Source organism: Littorina saxatilis, linkage group LG8 (assembly GCF_037325665.1).
Source record: "Littorina saxatilis isolate snail1 linkage group LG8, US_GU_Lsax_2.0, whole genome shotgun sequence".
Classification (NCBI taxonomy): domain Eukaryota; kingdom Metazoa; phylum Mollusca; class Gastropoda; order Littorinimorpha; family Littorinidae; genus Littorina; species Littorina saxatilis.
Window position 1 is genome coordinate 38,856,469 of NC_090252.1, and position 15,677 is coordinate 38,872,145.

General features: G+C 39.3%; 1 protein-coding gene and 1 long non-coding RNA gene across 3 annotated transcripts in view; one reads left to right on the forward strand and one right to left on the reverse strand.

The window, feature by feature from the left end:
* Window positions 1–313: 313 nt before the first annotated feature.
* Window positions 314–3,773, forward strand: LOC138972303 (uncharacterized). The gene is made up of 3 exons (XR_011457545.1): window positions 314–448; window positions 2,921–3,065; window positions 3,489–3,773. It is a non-coding gene; the product is annotated as an uncharacterized lncRNA (long non-coding RNA).
* Window positions 3,774–7,117: 3,344 nt separating this feature from the next.
* The window catches only part of LOC138973486 (uncharacterized), a 31,786-nt gene continuing 23,226 nt past the window's right edge, over window positions 7,118–15,677 (reverse strand). For both annotated transcript variants that reach the window (XM_070346199.1, XM_070346200.1), the window contains 2 exons: window positions 11,108–11,228; window positions 7,118–10,272 (listed from right to left, as the gene is read on the reverse strand). In XM_070346199.1, the coding sequence (XP_070202300.1) occupies window positions 10,060–10,272; window positions 11,108–11,228 (334 nt within the window). In that variant the 3' untranslated portion in view covers window positions 7,118–10,059. The remainder of the gene's footprint in view (window positions 10,273–11,107; window positions 11,229–15,677) is intronic.

Consider the following 15,677-nt stretch of genomic DNA (forward strand, 5'->3'; position numbering starts at 1 on the left):
TGTGTGTGTGTGTGTGTGTGAAACGGAAGAGAGGGGATGAGTGTGACATGGATGTCGGTCTCTTGCGGGGTACGGGGTGGAGGTTGAGGGGGGGGGGGGGGTGTTGCGCCTGCGACTGTCCTAACTACCTAAAAGTCAATCATTATTGTGTTTCTTTACTAGCTGTTACCACCACTACAACAACCACTCAAACAACAACAAAAAAGTACAACTGCAACAGAAACTCCAAGCATCACTGCTCAACGGCCGACATCCACTATATATACTACTCGCGACAAGAGAACGACAGATCAAAACACGGAAAGGAATGACGATGACGATGACGATGACGATGACGATGACGATGACGATGACGGTCTACCAATCCCAGTCATCGCTGGCGGAGCAGGAGGAGTACTTCTTGTCATCATTGCTGTTGCCATTGCCATCGTCGTTTGGAAGAAAAGATGTACATTTTTTTTAAATTTGCTACCTGGTTTTTTTCTTCGTAAGTGGGAATATCTAAAATTGAGAGGGTCTGACATTTTACGTGCACTGTCCCCACTATATCTTTCCTATTCCTTCGGTTACAAATTCCAGCGTTTACCGACGATTGCCGAACATGCCTTTTTAGCTGTTCAGATCAAACCATTTATTTGTTCACGCCTCTTTCATTGAAAAAAATTTAGTTTATCCCTTTTTATATTTAGTCAAGTTTTGACTAAATATTTTAACATCGAGGGGGAATCGAAACGAGGGTCGTGGTGTATGTGCGTGTGTGCGTCTGTCTGTCTGTCTGTGTGTGTGTGTAGAGCGATTCAGACTAAACTACTGGACCGATCTTTATGAAATTTGACATGAGAGTTCCTGGGTATGACATCCCCGAACGTTTTTTTCATTATTTTGATAAATGTCTTTGATGACGTCAGATCCGGCTTTTCGTGAAAGTTGAGGCGGCACTGTCACGCCCTCATTTTTCAACCAAATTGGTTGAAATTTTGGTCAAGTAATCTTCGACGAAGCCCGGACTTCGGTATTGTATTTCAGCTTGGTGGCTTAAAAATTAATTAATGACTTTGGTCATTAAAAATCTGAAAATTGTAAAAAAAAATAAAAATTTATAAAACGATCCAAATTTACGTTTATCTTATTCTCCATCATTTGCTGATTCCAAAAACATATAAATATGTTATATTCGGATTACAAACAAGCTCTGAAAATTAAATATATAAAAATTATTATCAAAATTTTAAATTTTCGAAATCAATTTAAAAACACTTTCATCTTATTCCTTGTCGGTTCCTGATTCCAAAAACATATAGATATGATATGTTTGGATTAAAACACGCTCAGAAAGTTAAAACAAAGAGAGGTACAGAAAAGCGTGCTATCCTTCTTAGCGCAACTACTACCCCGCTCTTCTTGTCAATTTCACTGTCTTTGCCATGAGCGGTGGACTGACGATGCTACGAGTATACGGTCTTGCTGAAAAATGGCATTGCGTTTAGTTTCATTCTGTGAGTTCGACAGCTACTTGACTAAATATTGTATTTTCGCCTTACGCGACTTGTCTGTTTTTTAAAGCCGCCACAGTTTATGTATCCATTGAAGATTGTATTTCTTTTCTTTGAGCCTTGTGACGTCAGAGTCCAACAAAACTTGTATTTATGCTTTAGCCAAAACAGATTGCATGTTTGTGTGTGTTCAATCGTAAAACAAGTCGCGTAAGGCGAAAATACAATATTTAGTCAAGTAGCTGCCCTTTTTCAGCAAGACCGTATACTCGTAGCATCGTCAGTCCACCGCTCATGGCAAAGGCAGTGAAATTGACAAGAAGAGCGGGGTAGTAGTTGCGCTAAGAAGGATAGCACGCTTTTCTGTACCTCTCTTTGTTTTAACTTTCTGAGCGTGTTTTTAATCCAAACATATCATATCTATATGTTTTTGGAATCAGGAACCGACAAGGAATAAGATGAAAGTGTTTTTAAATTGATTTCGAAAAAAAAATTTTGATAATAATTTTTATATATTTAATTTTCAGAGCTTGTTTTTAAACCGAATATAACATATTTATATGTTTTTGGAATCAGCAAATGATGGAGAATAAGATAAACGTAAATTTGGATCGTTTTATAAATTTTTATTTTTTTTTACAATTTTCCGATTTTTAATGACCAAAGTCATAAATTAATTTTTAAGCCACCAAGCTGAAATGCAATACCGAACTGCGGGCTTCGTCGAAGATTACTTGACCAAAATTTCAACCAATTTGGTTGAAAAATGAGGGCGTGACAGTGCCGCCTCAACTTTCACGAAAAGCCGGATATGACGTCATCAAAGACATTTATCAAAAAAATGAAAAAAACGTTCGGGGATTTCATACCCAGGAACTCTCATGTCAAATTTCATAAAGATCGGTCCAGTAGTTTAGTCTGAATCGCTCTACACACACACACAGACACACACACAGACACACACACAGACACACGCACATACACCATACCCTCGTTTCGATTCCCCCTCGATGTTAAAATATTTAGTCAAAACTTGACTAAATATAAAAAGAAAAGCATTCTAACTGAATTCGATCGATAAATACATGTTTATGTATGTTTGACCTAAATATGACAAGATAACAATAAAACTGTACTCATCAGAAAACAGCAACACGAATGTACATGAACAAGAACTAGTTTCGACTTTTTGTCTTCGTCAGCACAAGTTATGCATTCTTGATGCTATTTTCTGGTGAGTTTGATTATTGTTATCATGTTCTATTTTTCTCACCTGCAGTCACTTATTCCATTTTTCTAAATATGTCATTTTACACATACCTTGACAGTCATTCTTCACCTCGACCGCTGGCGCGGTTTTTGGAGGAACACTGACTGTTTTGATCTGTAAAAGTGTCATATTTTGTTCAAATCTACAATGTCTCCAGGTGACCCGACCTACGCCAAACTGACACGACGCAGTCAGGTGATCGACACCAACATCTACACTGAACTTGAGCCACAGCAACACATCTCATTGTGATAACTGTACACTTCATATATTAATGCAGTGGCTGACGTAACCAGTGAAAGGTGTGAATATTTACGATATGTAACGACACCGGACTAAATCGTCAAGAATGTGCGATCCAGAGAGGAGGGAGGGGGTGGGGGGTGGGGTAGAGAGAAAAACAGACAGAGAGAGAGAGAGAGAGAGAGAGAGAGAGAGAGAGAAGGGGGGGGGAGAGAGAGAGAAGGGGGAGAGAGAGAGAGAAGGGAGAGAGAGAGAGAGAGGGGAGAGAGAGAGAAATAGAGAGAGAGAGAAAAAGAGAGAGAGGGAGCGAGAAAGATAGAGAGGGAGCGAGAGAGACATAGACAGACAGAGAGAGAGAGAGGTTGGATTCGACCACAATACAATAAGTATTCAAACAAGTTACTTTGCAATGTTAACATGTTCAAAACACCTCAAACACCCAAACTATCATATTAACATAAATTCGCCGTCTTTTCTTCCAGCACCAGAAGAGCATGACTACGAAAACACAACAGGACATCAATCATCAGGGCCCGGAACAGTGGAGTATGTCAACACAGCCACGGGCACGCAGGCTGCTCAGGGCACCGTCGACGCGTCTACACGAACGTGTAGCTCAGTTTAGTCGCTTGCTCTCTTCAAATGGATGGGGCAAATTAGGTACCCTAGCTTCCGTGTAAACGAGGATAGAAGAGATTAACGATCTTCTCATGTTTTTAGCTGGCATAAGAATATTACTTCCATGTGTGTACATGCCACAGTTGTGCAGGCTTGCTACATTCTGTTCAGTATGGAAACGTGTGCTGAATTGATTGTGTAGAGGATAACTATGTCAACTCATTGAACATAATTCAGCAGACACAACATATCTTTGCACAATAGGCAGCCGCGCTGTTGATTTGTCTGTTTGTTTTTATTTATAACACAGCTAGGACTGATTTGCAATGAATAACTTGAATGATGGTGGAAAGGAAGTCAAAATACTATCAAAGCATATCTGTGTCAAAACATGTTGCATCATATAGCGAATGTTTCGCCTTCATTTGTTTCCCTTGATCATTTTGTTGGATTTAGTGATTGTATTATGTAAACTCGTGTCCACTATTTCTGTCGCTGACAGGGACTGCTTCAGATATAATAATGTTCCATCATTCTGTTGCTGGCAGAGGTTGTTTCAGATGGAATAGTGTCCCGTGATTCTGTTGATGGCATCAGTTGTTTCCTAATTATAGCAGTGTTCCGTGATTCTGTTGATGGCATCAGTTATTTCATAATTATAGTAGTGTCCCGTGATTCTGTCGATGGCATCAGTTGGTTTATAATTATGGTAGTGTCCCGTGATTCTGTTGATTACATCAGTTATTTCATAATTATAGTAGTGTCCCGTGATTCTGTTGATGGCATCAGTTTATTCATAATTATAGTAGTGTCCCGTGATTCTGTTGATGGCATCAGTTTATTCATAATTATAGTAGTGTCCCGTGATTCTGTTGATGGCATCAGTTGTTTCATAGTTATAGTAGTGCCCCGTGATTCTGTTGATGGCATCAGTTATTTCATAATTATAGTAGGGTCTCGTGATTCTGTTGATGGCATCAGTTGTTTCCTAATTATAGCAGTGTCCCGTGATTCTGTTGATGGCATCAGTTATTTCATAATTATAGTAGTGTCCCATGATTCTGTTGATGGCATCAGTGTTTTCATAATTATAGTAGTGTACCGTGATTCTGTTGATGGCATCAGTTGTTTCATAATTATAGTAGTGTACCGTGATTCTGTTGATGACATCAGTTGTTTCATAATTATGGTAGTGTCCCGTGATTCTGTTGATGGCATCAGTTGTTTCATAATTATAGTAGTGTCCCATGATTATATTAATGGCATCAGTTATTTCATAGTTATAGTAGTATCTCGTGATTCTGTTGATAGCATCAGTTGTTTCATAATCATAGCAGTGTCCCATGATTATGTTGATGGCATCAGTTATTTCATAATTATAGTAGGGTCTCGTGATGCTGTTGATGGCATCAGTTGTTTCATAGTTATAGCAGTGTCCCGTGATTCTGTTTTGTCATAATTATGGTAGTGTCCCGTGAATCTGTTGATGGCATCAGTTTTTTTACATTTAGTCAAGTTTTGACTAAATTTTTTAACGTAGAGGGGGGGAATCGAGACGAGGGTCGTGGTGGTGTATGTGTGTGTGTGTGTGTGCATGTGTGTAGAGCGATTCAGAGTAAACTACTAAACCGATCTTTATGAAATTTTACATGAGAGTTCCTGAGTATAATATCTCTAGACGGTTTTTTCTCTCATTTTTTTTTATAACTATCTCTGATGACGTCATATCCGTTTTTTGTGAAAGTTGAGGCGGCACTGTCACGCTCTCATTTTTCAACCAAATTGGTTGAAATTTTGGTCAAGTAATCTTCGACGAAGCCCGCACTTTGGTATTGCATTTCAGCTTGGAGGCTTACAATTTAATTAATGAGTTTGCTCATTAAAGTTGTCATTAAAATCGATTTTTCGCAAACAGATATAAAATTGATTGCATCGTATTCTTCATCACATTCTGAATTTAAAAATATAATACATATGTCATGTTTACTCTTAAAATGTGATCACAATTAACGAAAATAGAATAATTAGTCTTACGATTAAAATGTAAGAAATCGATCCAAAAATGATGTCATCTTATTCGTGATCATTTCCTGATTCCAAAAACATATAGATATGATAGGTTGTATTCAAAACAAGCTCAGAAAGTTAACAAGAATACAGAAAAGCGCGCTTTCCTGCTTAGCACAATACGCTACCGCGCTAATCTGGCGTGTCAATATCACTACGTTTTGCACGTGGAAGGTGAGCGATTTCCTTCACGCGGGGATTGACGAAGCTGTACTGTCTTCTATTATTATATATATATATATATATATATATATATATATAAGTATAAATCCGCCTTTAGGACGACCATTGTAAAAAGGGGTTTTATAGCTACCGGTGCTATATCCGTTGTTTTTAAAGCAATATTAATAAAATTTTGTAATTACATTTGCTAATTGACCTACACCCGACTGTCATGAATTGAACGTGAAAATCTGTCAAGATTAAGATATAGGTGTTTTGCATGGTCGCCTTAATGAAAATAATGCAAGAGTGGGGGTTACGGCGACACGCCTTTTCGGGTAGCTTAGGGCAACCAATTTATAAGGTATATTAAGGCGACCAGTATTTGTATATTTTGTTGTTCACAAAGTTTTGTAAAGGGCCTAGAGCCATAGGTTATGCACTTAAAAATGTCCAGTTATTATTATTATTTTAACAATTTTAATTGTCTTCTTCTGCGTTCGTGGGCTGAAACTCCCACGTACACGCGTGTTTTTGCACGAGTGGAATTTTACGTGTATGACCGTTTTTACCCCGCCATTTAGGCAGCCATACGCCGCTTTCGGAGGAAGCATGCTGGGTATTTTCGTGTTTCTACAACCCACCGAACTCTGACATGGATTACAGGATCTTTTCCGTGCGCACTTGGTCTTGTGCTTGCGTGTACACACGAAGGGGGTTAAGTCACTAGCAGGTCTGCACATAAGTTGACCTGGGAGATCGGAAAAATCTCCACTCTTAACCCACCAGGCGGCAGCGACCGGGATTCGAACTCACGACCTCCCGATTAGGAGGCCGACGTCTTACCACCACGCCACTGCGCCCGTCATTTTAATTGTCATTTAGTTATGTGCTCAAACTCTGCAGTTCGCGCTTTCGAAATCGTTATTATTTAAGGTTCCTGATGCTTTGTGTTGAGTGTAATCATGGCTGTTTCATCACTAATTATTCTGTTGGCAGTTTTAATAAACAGTTCAAAACGTGCAATAGATTTTGTGTATGAGTTGTGACAGAAAAAATGATAGATGCTTTCATCAGTGTTGTTCCCAAGTCAGAAATAAAAGGTCACTGTTTGCAAAATTTAAACATATCAATAGGAATGCCTTGTTGTAATGTTAACAGGCAGATGTAAGCAAAGTACATCACAGAAGAAAAACATATAACAGGATGTACATATACACACATTAACACATACAATGCAAACTGCGATAAGTCAACGAATGTGTATTTGTTCAACAGCTCATTTATTTGTCAAAAACAAGAATAAAATTATACACATACACCTTCAGCAATGATGTTTTAATGTGCGCACTTGTTCTTAAATCGCTTCCCTACACTTACCATATTGTTCGAGTCCAAAACCTACTATACTTTGTTCAGTAAGGGAGATTTGACAAAAGGGATGTTGTACAGAGTTGCGAGTGGGACCTCTCTGTAGAGGGTAACAAAAACGGGAAAAAAAGACAACTTACAAGTATGTACAAGAATAAAGTTCTTGCAAAGAATACACTTGCAAAAGGTCTATTGTTTTCAGGTAATGGCAGAAATGCACTCAATGCTGGATTGATCTGGGGCCCTACTACACTCTAAATGAACATGATGGGAATTGCACACACTCACTTATTTGAAACAGTTTGAGAACGGCATTCAAATGTTCTGTTTTGAGAGTTAGCTGCTGTGATCATCTTTTGTGTGCTGAATGAACTGAAAAAGTAAGCTGTTATGGGCTCTCAGTGTGTTCTGCATGATCTGTCAATGTTCTAAATGCAGAACGCTTTCAATAGTCTTGCCGACGTTCTTTCCAGAACAGCACAGTGAAAGTCTGCTAAGATCACAATAAATGCTCTATAGTTTACAGTACACTAATTGAGGTCTTTTTAAATCTCTGCCATGAAACAATTTGAGAACACAAAAAAGTAATTTGACCACTTGCAAGTGTACGGTTCAGATTACCAATGATCTGTTTGAAAGAAAAAATATCGTGTGCAGAATTATGGCACACATATTTTGGTAGTCTTACATTTCACCTAATCATTAACAACATAGAGATCCATATTTAGTATGTTTAAGTTATCTTTTATGTTGAAATCATTGTAAATGTTAGGGCAGAAATGATGTCATAAACACACAAGCTACACCAAGATACCTCAAATTGAAGAAGATTAATGAAGCACAGAAACAACAAATTTTAGTTAAAATTTCAATCAAATGTACACTATCAAGAAAACAATCGTAATTGAGTAGAATCAGAACCAGTGGCCTTTTGGAGAGAGTTACTAAGCCCTCTTCCAAGCATAACATTTTTGGCAAAATAAAGTCAAGACAGAAGAAAATAAATGGCATGCATTTACAATGCAACAGGATTTATTGGGGAACTAATTTACCCCAGAGAAGTGAAACAAATACAGATTAAAACAGAGAACAGTTCTTTGAAATTATTTTGATGTACATGATTGCATAGATTAACTGTGTTGTTTGCAATGTTGATCAATGCCACACACAAATTGACCACTTACAGAATTCATGTACATACATATCACAAACTGGGAAGGAGCGTGATTGACAGTTTGAACTGTGCATGGTATTACAAATTACAATGCTATATTTACTCTGTCATTAGAACTCAGTATTAGAAGCAAAACATAAAACAAATGTCATCGATTTCAAGACACGACTGACAACTTTTAAAGCAAAATGATATAAAATGATTTGAAATTTTCAATGAGAAATAAATGATGACATTATTGTAACCTATTAAAAAAGCTTAATTGTTTTCTATTTATCCTCCAGAATTAGCTTCCCATCAATTGAACATGAATAACAACAACAGGCACTTGTATTGTGGAGAGGAAGTCTTATTATAATACCTTACAACCACTCATCTCAAAAGGTTATGAGTGCAGTCACTGGAGGGTAGTCACATGCTTTGTGCGCCCTTCAATTACTGCATGCACTCAAAATATTACATTTCGTTTTCACCAGTATCGCTATAACATTAACAGCGATCGTTCAGCGATTACTAACTCACAGTACAAAAGAGGGTTTGAATGGGAGATAATGGGCAATGCAGAACTCTTGAATAGATTAGTGACGATCCAAGTGATCAGGCTTGTGTCAGACTGCTTTGATTAGTCTGAGATAGAACACCTGATTGCATTTTCTGCTCAGCTCTGTTCCGGTCATTGCAGAGGTATCTGGCGTCCAAATATTTAGAGTGTACGAGGCACACTTTTGTCGGTCAACATAAAATGTTTAGTGCGTGAACTTTTTACTCTATGAAATAAGCCAAACACGCATACATTTGTAGTGGATTTGACCAAATTTGTTCATAGTACCGGACCTTGCATAATAACACAAACCAGGCCTCGGTCGAGTCTCAAGTGAAATTCTCCTTTATCCGATACTGACAACGATTTTCAAAACACATACTTGATATTCTTTAGTTTAGCTGCCGAGATTGAACCAGTACACATCTGTCATGGGTGATTTTACATACACACATACTCTTTAGTTTAGCTGCCGAGATTGAACCAGTACCACCCAATGATTGCTTTCTGCTTCTTGCCATTCACACAGTGTCAGTCTGGCTGGTTCACCATCCATTCTTGCGTTAAAAAGGGTAAATCCAAAAACAAAGAAACTGCCAGCGTTTTACCACGAAGGGCCATATCAGGGCGGTGCTGCTTTGACATATAACATGCGCCACACGCAAGACAGAAGTCGCAGAACAGGCTTCATGTCTCACCCAGTCACATTATTCTGATTATTCTGACACCGGACCAACCAGTCGTAGCACTAACCCCATAATGCCAGACGACAGGCGGAGCAGCCACTAGATTGCCAATTTTAAAGTCTTAGGTATGACCCGGCCGGGGTTCGAACCCACGACCTCCCGATCACGGGGCGGACGCCTTACCACTAGGCCAACCGTACCGGTCAGAGCTCAGTGACAAGAAGAAAAAAGAGTTGGTGAAATCAAAGGTGTTCAATGAGCAAAAACATACAGAAGGAAGGCTGTTCTCTTAAAACGTTTTATGTTAATGTAAATCCAATAACAAACGTTCCAACAACCTACCTTTCTTGTTTTTTGATTTTAAAAAGGGTAAGCCTGCCCACAATCAAGTTGCGCATTAGAACAAGCAGGCAGCTTCATGGCTGCAGCAACCCTTACTTCATTAGAATGTTTTCTTTGTAAGTGTCTGATGAGCACACTTTGAAATTGGCCACAATATAGGCAAGGTCGTTTCGGTTTCTTGGAAGAAATGTTTGGCAGTCCGTCTGAGGCAGGTGGCAGTCCATTTGAGGCAGGTGGCAGCTCATCTGAGGCAGGTGGCAGTCCGTTTGAGGCAGGTGGCAGTACATCGTGTTTGTCTGGTATTTCTGAAAAAAACAAAATATGCAAAAAATCCTATTACAAAGTTTTCAAAGATCAAAGCAGCTCTACCCAAGAAAAAAATGAAAACTGAACAACGCTTCTTGAAGAATAACCATGTGATCATATTAGGCATAACCAAAACCAATATCAACGATTATGAAAAGTGATCGCTTCCTGGAAATAAAAGCCCAGGTTCAGATCTTTATGTTCACAACAAAAAGGAGCATGGTAAAAATTTCAAAATGGGGGAATGTTGCAGCAGCTTAACTGAACATTTAGTAACTTTTGCCTGGTCTTTGCAAGACTGGTGAATAACGTGTTTCACAAATATACAATTTCCCTGGAAACCATGGACTCCCAGCATTTTCCTTAGAAACAAATGAAGCTGCATAAGGCAGAGATGCGTGTGTGTGTGTGTGTGTGTGTATGTGTGTGTGTATGTGTGTGTGTTTGTGTGTGTGTGTGTGTGTGTGTGCATGCATGTGTCAGACATGAGGTGAGGAAGCTTTTGAGACCATGTTGCCAGTTTTGGTGAATGCTATTTTTAATTGCTGTCCAGTGTTGTTTTCAAAATTGATGTTTTTTACATTTAGTCAAATTTTGACTTAATGTTTTAACAAAGATGGGAAAATGTAGAGCATGTACAATTCTGTCCACACGAAACTGTTTTCTTGATAGTACACTAGTTGATTGCAACTGCATATGCAAATGTCCTGAACTATAGTCTATAGACAAGTCTTGCTTCTGGCTCAGGAAAGCTGAATTTTAGGTAAATTGGCAAATCATGAAAGGTTGCAGTCATAGAGTCACTACTTCTCAGTTTCTTTCACGGACTTTTACCTTGGCATGTTTTCTTCCTTTTTGCAGGTGGTGACAGCATTGAGTAGTAGTACATGTAGCTTGAAAAAGGTGTGCCATCAGAATCAGAATCACTCTCCGGATCGTAACTGTAGTCTTCATCCTAAAACAAAATATTCACAGTTAAGTTATAGTGATGTCTCTGGCAAGGCGGAACATGCCATCATGTGAAACTCTTTTTTTTATTTTTTATCTAAACATCACAAATGAAAGCTCAAAACGTATTTGTCAGTAGATCTGGAAATCTGGTCATAGGTCCTTTTGAGTAAAACTAAAAGTACTTGGAGGAAGGAGAAAAAATTATCACATTCACACTATTTGACTTGTAATGCGTGTGTGTTAAAGCCCCAGTCCGTCCCAAATGGTTTACAGAACGATTCAAATCTTTTCATGAAAAAGCAGTTCTAACCTTATCGAACACACTTGCAATAGCATTTAGTGAATAGCATTAAATGACACAGTTTTTTTGTTTAGCTCGAGTAAACCACACACCTGTTTTTGTGGTTAATCTAACCCCTGAGCCATCGTGAACCCATGTGATCTACTTTCCCTTTTTTTCTCACAATTTAGTAGTCAGTCCTTGATTTCAATGCGACTCGCTGTATCTGCCATGGCTCGTTATCTAAAACGCAACAAATGGCTGCGAGTCACACGAAGTGAATGGTGTCGGCTGACCGTTCAAAGAAACTGGCGACATGCTGAACATTCGTCTGCTACGAGAAACACGTTTTGCAGGACATGCTTCAGGGCTAGTTTTTAAACTTTAAAATCTTCGAGTTTTACTGATTTTGTCTTAATGAAAAAAGAATTATTTAAGAATATTTGTGTAACAAGCTGTCAATTTATTAGTATAAGTTAGGTCTAGCGCCAAAACGAGCCATCCCATTGTCTGATCAGACAATCCGGCTGGCCACGCAAAAATAAATTCGTTCATAAGTGCTCGCTCTTTTCGGAGGGCACCTACGATGTTCTCAAGTGGTGAGTGTTGAAATGCAAGGGTGTTTGTACTGTGTGTAAAAGCCTGACAGTGTCTGTGATGGTTTACGGGAAGCTGCGTGTGCCTTTAAATTCAACAGGGGACCTAGGTTGATCAAATGTCGTCCTAAAGCTCTAATCATGCAATACTTTTCTTATTTTCAGTCGCCCTAAGGTTTGGGGCAGGTTTCACAGTATTGCTTTGGTCACTGGATCGAAAGTTTGTATGCTTATCATTTCTGTTTTAGATTGCATTGTGTAACATGCTTGGTATATTTTTGCTTGTGGTGGAATAAAGACATAGAAAAGACAATGTCAGCGCATTTTGTGTTGTTTGTGCTTTGTTATGATCTAAAATAACATTGCTATCGTTCAATTTGCGACAGACGTGATTTCCCGATTTTTACCATCACGTAATCATGAGACACGAAAATTATCAACCCACACAGGTTTTAAAATCAAGACCTGATAATTGTTTGAAAGGAATGCAATTCGAGTCATAATCATATAAACATTTGTAAAAAAACAATTTTTTATGACTTTATCGTGACGTCGAAAATCACCACTCCTGTTCGAAAGCGTCGGTCGGGAGAAATACGCCACGACAGGAAACCAATTTACCTCCTAGGTTTTGCATACGCACTATTTTCTTCTACAAACCAATGTTTTTGTGTGTAAATAAACATACAGAACAGAATTACGGCAATGGAAATGTCAAATTCTTGTTTTGGAACTGAAAACGAATGTTGCTATCGTTATCCGGGGGGCGTCGGGTGAAAAAAACAACGATAGCAATTTTTTTTTTAGTTGAGGTTATTGTCTCGTTTTCACAGTTATGACCTTGACACGTATTCCTACGCACGCGCCATTTTGAACTTGTTCGACTGATGATGAATTGTGCTGGTAAGTTTGCTTTGTTCTCTTTAAAATCTGAATGAAAGTGTGTCTGTCGCCAACGATAGCGTTTTCCAACGATCGCGATGCACTCATTTCAGGCAGTTTAACGCTTGTTTTGTGCTGAAAAGGTTGTTAATTTGTGTTCGCTTTGATGGATAGCATGAAGGAATGTACTGGGTTTGAACTTACGCTCGTGATGGTTCCACTCTCTTCTGAAATTCAATCGTAGGGTAAGAAAAATGCTGGAGGCGGCGAAATTGCGCTATCGTTGGGATTTTGCCACAACAGTCAAGTTTGGTTCAGCGCTATCGTTGGGATTTTGCCATGACAGTCAAGTTTGCTTTAGCGCTATCGTTGGGATTATGCCACAACAGTCAAGTTTGGTTCAGCGCTATCGTTGGGAAATTGCCACGAGTCAAGTTAGGTTCAGCGCTATCGTTTGCTTTCTGTCACGACGCTGTGATTCTTTGTCAGATTTTAGTGGAATTTAAGAATGTAATTTATTTTTCACGAGAAAAATAATAAGTTATTCTAATTTAGGTGTAGATTTAATTTGAATACTGCTTTGTTAAACTTTGTTTAAATTCATATGTTGTAATTGTAGGGTGTATTTATAACTCATCCCTCTTTGTTTTAATTTTTTTTTAAAAGAAGGATATATATTAAGCTTGGTTCTTTTGGAAATAATCATTTCTAGTGATTAGTTTTTCCGACAGAATTTTTGTGTGTAGTTCTGATTAATGATTGGTTGTTTAAATTAAATGAATGAGCTAAATACTAGGATATTCTTTGAAATCCTGACGTTCTTTCCCTTTGTTTTTCACTTTATTAATTTGGTGAATTTGTGTTAACCAGGTAACAACCATGGTTCTTTCCCCATCAACATCGGCGCGGCAGCGCATGAAAGTTCTTGATCCTGAGAAATACAGCCAGTACCTCAGCAAACAGAAAGATAGAAACAAGAAGAGGAGAGATGAACTCAAGCTGAAATGGGAGAACGAACCGCAGACCAGGGCTTCACTCCAAGAACAGGAACGTGTGCGGGAATTAGCAAGGTATATATCTTTCACTTAAAATAATAATAAGATTCTTTTTTGCATGGCAGGGTTATAAAATTTTAAAAAAAATAATTTGCAGGATTTTTTTAATTCAACTTTCAGTGGGGGTGCTCTCAGGATTTCCACCTTGATCAGAAATGTATTTTTTTCTGACTCAGCAATACATGATTTCAAACTTGAACCAGCATGGCATGGCTTGGTTTCAGATTTCAAGACCTCCACACTTGAAGTTGAATGCCGGTATGATTTCATCTAGAAAATTGTGCCTGTCTGCACCAACCATCCTCTTATGCTGAGTACTGATGTGTTTTCAGGAATCGCTACAAGAGGTGGAAGGAGTGCCATCAGTCCGGTCGGCCAAGTCGACGAAGCCAGGTCAGGGCGTCTGATGATGTCTCCACGCCTCCAGCCAAGAAGCCTCGAGACATGACATCAGAGGAGCGGAAAGAACATCGAAAACTGCAGCGTGCAAAAGAACGAATGAAGGAATCTGCCCAGAAGAAGAGGAGGAGGAAAGAGAAAGATCGGGAATACCAGAGAAGGAAGCGAGCTGCCAAAAGACAGTTGCAATCCCCTGCACCGGGTCCAGAAATCATCAGAACTGACCAGATAAAGAAATCGGACTACAATTTCACCAGCAAGATTCGCCAGCATCTTGCCATGAAAGCCAAAACTCCTGCAAAGTTTGCAAGGCTGGTGAAGAACATTGCCATGCATACCAGGTCACCAAGAAAGAAAATTGCTTTGCTTGCTGAAGGTTTTCTTAAACCTCTCCAGAAGATCCAACATGCAAAGAAAAAGTTGTTTGCCGCCAGGAAACAGAGGAAAGATGCTCTTTCAAAAGAGACAACTGCCAAGGTACACACTTTCTACCTTCGCGAGGACATCTCACGCATTCTCCCGGATAAGCGGTATGCGAGAAAGGAGGGGCCTGGATATTTGCTGCAGCAGACACTGCGCGGTGCATACCGCATTTTTGTACAGGACAACCCTGATGTAAAGATCGGTTACACGAAATTCACCAAACTTCGCCCCAAGAACGTCAGGAAAATCTCCTCTTCCTTCTCCGAGACGTGTGTCTGCGTGTACTGCTTTAATGTGAAACTGAAACTGCAGGCTCTAAACTATGCTGTGAGTACATCAGGATGCTGCAGTGAGAAAATTCTGGATGAAAGAGGTTTGATTGACATCCTTCTTTGTGAGAAAGGCATTTCTAAATTTCATGCAGCCGCCTGTGTCCAGGGATCATGCCACACATGCGAAGACATCGCAGCAACCCTTAGGAAGCACTTCCAGGATCTCCTGACTTCCAACCCAATCGTCACTTGGAATCGGTGGTGCAGAATCAGCAAAGAAGGAAGAACAGTCCGTGAACCCGTGGCGAGGCGCGCAACTGCGAGGGAGCTGATGACCGAACTCATTGAAGAAGATCTTCGGAAACCTGCCTTAAACACCACATTTGTTCAGCATTTGTTTACAGCCTGGTGGCAGCAGGATCAGTACCGGCGCTTGAAAGAGGATCTGAAACCAGATCAGGTGATGCTAGTAATGGACTTCGCCGAAAACCGCAAAGCACAATTTCAGGACGAGGTGAAAGCAGCCCATTATGGGAAACAGCAGAT